Source organism: Branchiostoma floridae, chromosome 2 (genome assembly GCF_000003815.2).
Source record: "Branchiostoma floridae strain S238N-H82 chromosome 2, Bfl_VNyyK, whole genome shotgun sequence".
NCBI lineage: Eukaryota > Metazoa > Chordata > Leptocardii > Amphioxiformes > Branchiostomatidae > Branchiostoma > Branchiostoma floridae.
In genome coordinates, this window is record NC_049980.1 from 9,004,792 (window position 1) to 9,014,750 (window position 9,959).

General features: G+C 39.5%; 1 protein-coding gene across 1 annotated transcript; it reads right to left on the bottom strand.

The window, feature by feature from the left end:
• Positions 1–996: 996 nt before the first annotated feature.
• On the bottom strand, positions 997–8,662 carry LOC118403169 (oxygen-regulated protein 1-like). Its single transcript, XM_035801714.1, has 3 exons — positions 8,051–8,662; positions 1,556–1,751; positions 997–1,001 (listed from the first exon to the last, which is right to left on the bottom strand). Exons 1-3 carry the CDS (start codon positions 8,660–8,662, stop codon positions 997–999), a joined length of 813 nt encoding a protein of 270 aa, XP_035657607.1.
• Between the last annotated feature and the right edge of the window lie 1,297 nt (positions 8,663–9,959).

A 9,959-nucleotide genomic window follows, 5' to 3' on the forward strand; every position in this document is an offset into this window, starting at 1 on the left:
AAAAATTCATGGAAAAGTTAAAAGTCCCATATACATGCAGCTGTATACCCTGAAATTGAAGCTGTTTGAAGCTGTAAAAGACTTAATGGTAAAGTTCTAAAGGGAAAAGACATCATACTGTACAGGTGCAGTGAGACAGATAGCATTTGATATACTGGATCCAGCTTAACTGAGTTCATACTATGGGAGAATCCATGCATGTTGATAAGAGATACATTTGATGATAGCGCAGACGCATTAGCACTAGCAAGCTGCCAGCCCAGCATCTACTCTCTAGAGTGCACACACGTAGATGCTTGATACAGAATGGCAGCTATATTTGTTCATTATGTACATGTACATGTATGATCCAATCTGACTTTGCAACACTACCGGAACAAAGTAGGAATGATCGATGCTCATTGCTGTCAGTGTAATCTAAATCGTTCATGATTGAACACTCTGAAACTGGTAATCGCATTCCATGGAGCTTTTGGATTTGGAATATTTCTAGCAAACAATTTAAGAATACAGAATATCTCTTTACAATCTAGAAGCAAAACAGCAACTGAATTTGGGTTACCTCAATAGAGATAAATCTAAGGAATTTACATCAGAAAATTACAGAAACCTTTGCTTTGGTTCAATTGAATGATCATTTTATAGTATACAATATAATTTCCCTGTCCCCTTCTAAGCATTGTTTTGGATCTTATCAAGTCAGACAAACTACTGAAGTAATCATAATGCTTTGAATATCTGACTATCAAAAACTGTCTCAGAGGATTCACATGAGTGTTGTCCTTGGTGCTGATTTTATGGCTGTGGCTGTTTTCAAACCGGAACTGAAGTAAATGCCTGTTACTTCCATTTTTGGAACTTTCCTATATTGTGATTTTATTCAAATTACTGGCTCTTACATTGTTCCAATCTAGAAATAAATGAAGAAATTAACAGCTCCAGATCTTTTAACAAAACTTTTATTTTTCTTAATGACTTTGTTCTTTCTCAGTTTGATCATCCTTTGAGAGCCACATTAATCAGGAAACACAAAAACGGTCTGTTTCCTAACTTTTATCATCGTGTTTGTTTTGTGAAATTTGCTTAATATACATGTGTAGGAAATGCATCTTAGGCAATGTTGATTTGATTACATGGATGACATCCTCTGGGAATCCAAAACTGATGCAAACATGGTAATACAAAGTTTGGCAAAAAAAGTTGCCTTCATTATGAAACTAAGTGGTGAGGAAAGTATAACAAATATATAAGTGTATACACACAAAATATGGTATGGTATAGATTCCTTATATCTGTTTTCAGTTCTTGTTCGACTTTGTCATTCCAAGATGTAAGTATCCAATTTCAAATATATTTTTTTCAATCTGCTGTATATATTTGCTCATTCTATGGTTGCTTTGTTGGATTAACAGTACATCGAATTTTTGTATGGGAATAAGGCGGAAATTGATTTGCGCCGGTGGATGCCATCCACGCAATCATAACAAAACGGTCTTATGTAAAGTAGAAAAGAATGCATCAGCATACTATGCAAGACAATGACACCAGTACTCACTTGATTTCTTGGGCTCGGTGGGCTTCAGCGGGCTCCTCTTGTCGGTCTCTCGTGTGGCCCTGCTCTCTCTGTCCCGGGGGGGCTTGCTGGGCGGGTGGGGGACGTAGGCTATGGGGCCGTTCATGGGCTTGAAGCCCTCCCTCCCGGCCGCTACAAACACGTCGGGTCCGCTGAACACGCCTTGTAAACTGTCAACCTGAGGAACAACGCTCTGTTCAGTATGATTCTGAATAACATCACTTTTAATTAATCCATTACACAGCCTTCTTTTCTATTGCTGAATTTGATAAGGATTCTAATCAAATATCATGTAATTGCAACTGTTACAACAAGGAAGATCAAACCTTCAACCATCTTTGATGATGTAGCAACAGAATTAGTATTTAGTTCTGTTTATTTCATATAACTCGTATTTATCACAATAGACATACAGATCATAGGGTTGTGTGGCAGATTGTTGGTGTCAGAGCCCAGAGGTCCTGGGTTCAAATCCTGTCATGCTACCAATCTTATCTTATGCCCTTGGGACTGGCACTTTACATAACTTTCCTCACTCCGCCAAGTTTGAAAATGAGGACTTGACTTTGTTTGGGAGGCAAAAGGCAGTGGAAGGAGAGGGTTGAGCTTTGCCTCCCAATACCGTGCTCTAAACACAGTCACCCACTTCCCCTAAGGCTACCTTAGTTTATTACCTTTACATTTTCACAACAGACATGTGTAACTACCACTGCCAGAGCAACATGTTTACCAAGTTGACCACAATGGTGACAAAAATCTGGGGCTAGTCAACAAAACCTCTTTTATTTTCTGTACAAAGTCTCCACAATTGTACAACTAGTTCTTACTGGAATTGCTACACTCTCTCACCATGTAAACCAATGTGTGCACTTTGTTTCATCTGATGCAACATGATAAAGCACCACTTTCTTGTGGCGATTATTTCCATGTTCCTGATAATGTTTCTAGACAAGTGTGTGATAAGAGAGTGTAATAGCTGGGGTGCGCACTGGTGTGTCTTTTATGAATGCCCGCCCTTTTGTCCTCTGTCATAAAGCCAAACCTTCTTAAGAGCTTTGCATTACATGTGCAGCTCAGTTCAACAGACTTAATGCAGATAATGGAGCAGTCTTAAAAGGTTCAAGACACTGTAGCTTAGAGCGTGATTATGGCATGGGTACTGACGCACAACCAAGGTTTCTCCCTGTATGCATAAAGTAGGAATGGATTCTTTTGAAGCAAACTGCTACAGAGAAGTACATTTACGAAATTGTATTTATTTGTTTGCATTGCATACGCGGTAAACAGCCTTATGGCATAACACACCAGATTTGTATTGAAGACTACAATGTGCCTATCCCGACAGATTTGTTTGATCCATTTACACTAGGAAGGACCCTTACTCTTTTTATAAGAGTGGTGGGCTCTTTTACATACTCAGGGAGTGGCTCTCCTTGAAGATAGGACCTCCATTTAATGTTCTATATCCGAGGAATGTCCCAAGCCTATGCTACATGTAGGTACTCATTTTCACCTGAGTGAAGTGAGTAAATTTATGTTAAGTACCTTTCTTAGGGCACAACATCAGAGCATATTATCATGGGACTGGAACTCAGGATCTCTGGGCTTTGAGCCAATATCCCTAATATTATGTGATGCCAATCCAATCCCATAAAACTAATTATAGAAAGCAGTTTCACATTGATAGCAAGGTCATTTACAAATGTAAGTATATCATTGTTATCAACAAGCTGATGTTGATACTCCTGATTCAAACTGGTAGATATAAAAGTATACCAAAGTATAAAAGACATTATGGTACAGAAAAAACACCTGCGACCCAGAGAAGGATGCACTGGCTGTATAGAACATTGGAGTTCATTGAACAGCCATTACAGTTGCAATTTTGTGCAGAAAATGAGAATTGATTTCTTTCTCCCATGAGAAATCTTTACCCTATACTTAGAAGTTGGAACATTTGATTTGGTAAGAAATGGTTGATCACACACCCTGAGTTTAATGAACCCAAGCTGATGTTTGGTGAGTATTTACAACCTTGCTTATCTGTTACCCCATCTGTCCTTCTACAATAATATACTCCCAACCTATAATCAATGGTGCCTTCATTCTGTGAGCTAAGAATGTCTTCAAAACATCATCAATCAGTGATTTTTCTTCCTTGCGTCGACAAAATGTCAAATTATCGGCCTCCTACATCATTGACTTCAAATGTGTACAAGTGGATTATGTAAATGGCTTTTTGGTGATCATAAATGATGTGACACTTAATGGCAACATACTTAATGTCACTGTTAGAGATGACCTTCTTAGATTTCTCCAGAAAGCAGAGTACATTGTTTTGCTTTTGCTAATAGATGAAGTAGAAAGCAAAGTGACAGAGGATTGGGCATTGAAACCACTACAAGACACAAACGTATAAGCTTAAAACTTTGTGACAGTTTGGACAAGTTGTGATCTAGTCCTAGAAAACTAAATGTCTAAATGCTGTTCAATTATGAACTACATTAGCATGCATTGGAATGAGGTCGCCATAGCGCCTGAAACTTTTCCAGGGCCGAGGTCATCTGCCCCAATTACCCCCTAACAAAGGTTGCCATGGAGACCATAAACAAAGCCAGCCGAGCCGGCAGGATGTTTAGAAGTTTGTAGCAACTGGGCAGTCCGTAAGAGGCTTATTTTCAAATCTTAGTAATTAGGTGGAAAAAGAGCAGATCTCCAGAATTATGGCAGATTTACCCCAAAACTGGGTTATGCCAAATGGAGGTCTCATAGGGGTCATGGCACATGAGGAATGTTCGCATTTTTTTAAAGCAACAAATGAATAGAAATGTCACAGGCTCCTCCAATGGATCCTAAATCCCATGTTTACCACATTCTTATACACATTGTGCAAGGCAGACATCAAACAGAGGTCATTATTTTGGCTGGCAGGTGCCAACCTGACTGCAAGCTGTCAAAAAAAATTTTATGCTCCCCAGGGTAAGGGGATCTTTAGGCGTCTTGCATAAAAGTAAGGGTCCAACTTAGTTTTAGGACAATGAGCCAAAAAGACACACGGACGCATGCCTGGCTAAAAGCATGCATTTCAATAATAACGAATACAAATTTTGACTTTGATGTTATTGCACAGTTAGCGCCATTAGAGCCAAATGTGATAATGAATGAAGACCTTCTGTGTACATTATTTTTCCAACCATCCTTAGTAGTACTTCATGATAAATCTTCAGTAATCCCCATATGTCTTAAGAGAGGAAATTTACTTGCTGTATCTAAATGGGACATTTCTATCATTAACATACATAGTACAATCTACGACATAGTAAAATCTACCACTTCATCTTCATACTGTGTTTGATCTACAAAATAGATTGTTTGTTCTAGAGTGTGATTACATGTATGCCTTCGTGATTCAATCGAAGTTTGTGGTAACTGATATTATCTCCCATACAGAGCACCACATCCATCTCTGTCCCAGGCCTTCAACCACCTACCGTTCAATTTTCATTAGGAGACGCTTTGCAGATTCTTTTTATTACCCAAAAATAAACATGTAAGTGTAATGAATCATTTACAATTGGAAACAAATAAGAAGAGATTTAATGCATTGTATGAGTGGGCCTTCAACCACCTACCGTTCAATTTTCATTAGGAGCAGCTTTATGGATACTTTTTATTACAAAAATTAATGTGTAAGCATACTGAATCATTACAACTGGAAACAAATAAGAAGAGATTTGATGCATTGGATGAGATTCAGTGGGCCTTTAACCACCTACCGTTCAATTTTCATTAGGAGCCGCTTTATGGATACTCTTTATTACAAAAATAAACGTGTAAGCATAATGAATCATTTACAAATGGAAACAAATAGGAAGAGATTTGATGTATTGTACGAGTGGGTGATTTGCCTCCAGCCCTATGGCATTAATTAGCGCCATTTAGAGAACATATTCCTGTTTGGTTTCTCCATGATAAGAATGTTTTGGCCCATTCCATTTTCCCCTGTGTACATTTAAATGCTGTGATTTATGTCATGAGAATGCACCAATTCCTCTCTCGGGACGTGACCTAAAATCTTGCTCGTTACACTCTAATAAAGACTTGCCACGTACATACATCATCCCTATGCCTGATTGTTACTTCTGTGCTGGTCTGATAGGCCCACTATGTTGCAGAAGACATATTAAGTTTCAACAGCCAATTATCATATACATGTACATGTAGGCCATGTTGCATTGATTGATGGCTTATATCTATGCGTGCATAAATTTTTGTTTGTTGGAAAAAAATACAAGCTTTTGACAGTACCGTAAATTATAAAAAGCAGACTCAAAATGAGGAAATACACTATGAAATGAAAAAAAAATCAGAAAATTGATATCACTGTCACAGTGACAATCATAGAATACCAAATTTAATATTCAAAAGTCAATGAAGGAGGTGTGAAAGAAAAAAAAAGCAGTCTAATTGTTCAATATATCATGCTCATATACTTGACATTTTTTTTTTAATTCGCATGCTCACATCAGTTTTGGGGTTCCCAAAGGATGTCATCCATATAATCAAATCAACATTGCCTTATGACATCTATTGGCACTTGTGAAAATATGGCAATGTTGCTTTCAGCGGACATTGTCAAAGTGTTTTTTTCTGTCACTAATCCAGTTTGTCTTTTGGTACATATTATGTCATGTGAAAGAAAGAATAGACCGTGTCAAATTAGTAGGAAGTATTTGCAGTCTTGTAATATTTTTCAACTAAATGTTCAAAAACAGCCAAAATGTTCACAGGTGTATGTAAGCTTCAAAACAATGATGTATAGAAAAGATGACTTCTGCATAGACAAGTGAACTTCAAAGGTCTTGATCCTGGCCCTGTGATGTAATGTGCATCTGTCATTTCTTTAGGAGGCGTCTTGAGACCCAGGTGTGCTACTTAAGGTGCTATCCTTTCTTAACCCACAGGTAAATACAGGATTTTCTTCTCAGTCATCCTCGACATGCTCCAGAAAACCACGTCAAAGGACAGACGCTCACCTGTGAACACCTTTCTAAAGGACTTCAGTTGAAGAGTCCTTATAGAAGAAATGGCTCTTTTTGCTGTATTTCTATATCTTTGGTAACCAACACTATCATCGAATATTTTAAAAGCATGGTTTTGCAAATTCAAGTACACTTATAGCCACTTAGGGTACACCTCATGTTGAACTTCAGTATATTTGGAAAACACAATGCTATGTTTCAATTCCATCTTCACTTCCAACTTATTCACTGACAGAAAAATGTCAACAAACACTTAGCAGCCATTATTCCATTGTTCCTGTCAGTGGGGTCAAACCTATTTTTGATAACTTAGCGATAAGATGGAAAATAACTCAGGGTCTATACTTGTACCATGACTGTACTATGCTCATCAGATTTTAGAGCTGTTGGTTTCTGTTTGCTTTACTTTTAAACACAGCAACAGGTGCAAGGGTATTATAAATAGCATCAAACTGACTTTCAACTTATCCTTTAACGGGATTAAAAGTGAACAAATGAGTACATTCTGCAGTTGCTTACAGTTTCCAATTTCCAAAAACTAGAGGGAAACTAGAAGGACAAATTTTCACGTGTGCAGTTTTTGCGACATCTGCAGTCACTTATTGACAGTGTTTCTTCTTTGCTGACGGCAGCTTTAAGAAATCCTCTGAGCAAATTTTACCGTTACCACACCTGGAACCACACACAGAACAGTTTTCACTTCTACGAGCAACAAGGAGGCACATTCTGAAGAAACACCAGGGAAATCGGGCTTTGTTCCCTCCACCCTTGAGTCGGCATTAAGTGCTCGTCAAACGTGTTTGCTGACACGTCTGTTTGTCCAGCGTGCCGCGGACACTCTAGATGTTTGTCACCCGTAACTCGGGAAGGGATGTTTTCGACACGCAGGACTTGTGTTACTCCTACTGTACACGTGTACAAGGAAAGCAAATACATGTGTATGGTAACCTGTGGGGGTTTGAGACATTTTTTTTGTATAAAAGAATGAATCCAATGTAGATGTTTTTTGAGTGAAGAAACATACCTCTCTAGATAAAGGCAAACATAATTTTCAACTTTCAATTCAACTTGAAAATATGACAAACTCTTTTAAGCTTGCTTACAAGAATTTCTATCCTTAGAGAGCACTCCTTGTTATGGCATCTTTCAATACCTTTTTTTCAAAATGTAAGTTTTATTAGGCAAACCTGTTATTGTACCTTACATGTATATCACCAGTGACTGCCTTTATTCTAAATACAAAGGAAGCAGTAATCAGTTGACATACATGAATGCATCTACATGTATGTTCATATTGCTTTTTCAATACATGTCTACTCTGTGAAAGCACACGCCCACACAAGGCCCACAGGCATGCACATTCATAAAACCATTAATTTCCTGTCTGCCATATGGTACGCCCTGCACTGACAAAAAACACATTCATCCCACCCACCTTCTTTCCTTCCACTGTGAAGAGTTTCTGTACAGCGATGCGTAAAACCTGAGCGATATCGTCCAGCACGTTCTCAAAGCTCTGCGCCGTACGTCGATTTAGCAGAAAAACGTGCTTGTGCTGGGGGTCGCCGTTTTTCATGACGAGAATCTTCTTTGGTGTTCGGACGGTCAGGTTGTTTGACACGGTCGATGCGTTTGATGAAGTCTTGCTGACTCGCTTGCGTGTTGGGCTGAGGAGCAGCGCTCTCCGTTTTGCGCTGTCTGGCTTACTGTGGTGCCAGGGCGGTGGTCTGCGCGACACCAGCGATAGGTCCACCGGTTTTGCTCTTCCCTTTCGGTCCGAGCAGACGTACGCCTTCCCGTCCTCGAGTTGCTCTATCGACGACACTCCGTGGATGCCGCCCGGGGTGTGGATGCTACGTACGCCAAACGGGAGGGGGACTCGGCGAGACAAGTGTGTCAGAAGAGCATCAAAGGATCTGAAGTTCTTCCTGGAGATGGGGACCTTGCAAGCTGAGAAATGGTGGTCTCCACTCTTGCAGAAGTACACGTTCTTGCAGCGCTCCACTTCGGAGAGGGGCTGCTGACCGGGCTCCCGAGGTGGCGCCATTGGATTTTGGGTTGGGGGGCTTCGATTCATCTTCCTTCTCACGAAATACAAGTTTTCAGTAAGTCCCCCTCACCTTGCATTCTGAAAGATACAGCAGTACAACATTAGCAACCATTCAGAACTTTGAGGATAAATTTGTACAGTCAGATGAATTTTTGAAAAATGAGGGATGATTCTTACAAAAATCAGGGGTATTCTGTGAAGTTAAGAAAACACCTCTGAGTTAAGAAACTGAAACTCTGGGAGCAGTGACGTGCAACAAGGCTTACAAAACGTAGCTAGAACCTGGAAAAGACTATTATACTCCAATTGAAAATCTTCAACATTCATATATTAACAAACAACCCACTGAAGTCACTCTATAAAATTCTTAAACAAGTCAGATTCACATAAAGAGAAAAACACAATACTAGAACTGTCTACAAATGCAGAACATTCTTTTCTCTTGCACCTGTGAGCCCTCTAACTTGACCACCTGTTTATCTTGTTGCCTAGGGAACAGTAAAGCCCTTCATGCCAGTGTTAAGGCCTGGCATGTTATGAAGCTATGACGTAACGGAGGCAGCTTCTATCCCAACTAACAACAACGTCAGTTGGACGGCGTTTAAACAGCTTTTGCTTTCTTTGAACATCTAAAATTAAACAACACAGCTTCAAGTTCCATTGGATGTTGAACTACTTTTTAATTCCAACAGATTTACAAAAAATCATAGCACTGAAGATACCAGAAAAGCCTTCAGATGACTAGTAAGAGTGTTAGCCATTTTAACATTGCCAATAGCACTTGGGGAAATCTAGTTAACAGTTGCCACATAAGATTTCTCAACAACACAGAACATACTTTCAGCACCAAGGAGAAAGAATGCACAATCATACCCTACCAAGAACTGCAACAAATAAAACAAGCATTTCATGGTCCTACATGTATAAGCCATAAATCTTGTAGTCTACCCACATACCAAAACAATCCATCCAGGCACTCTCTAGTTATCTTGCAGACAGACATCTCCATCACAAACACAGTCATTAACATACCCTCGTTTCACACTAGAGATAACAACATGGTACCAAAAGAACCATTAAACAAGTACACCATACCCAGATAACAGAACATCTAGAACCATGGCCAGCCATCCCGACTCTATACCTAGCTAACAGCCTTCTAATTCCAACACATGGGCCTGCCTTTGTTTGACGGGTTGCCATGGGAGATGCAAGGCTCTTCAACATTAACGGCCCAAGTGGTACTTACTGAACCCTTTCAGCTACGTACACGTAGGGAGAGAGGTACAAGCTT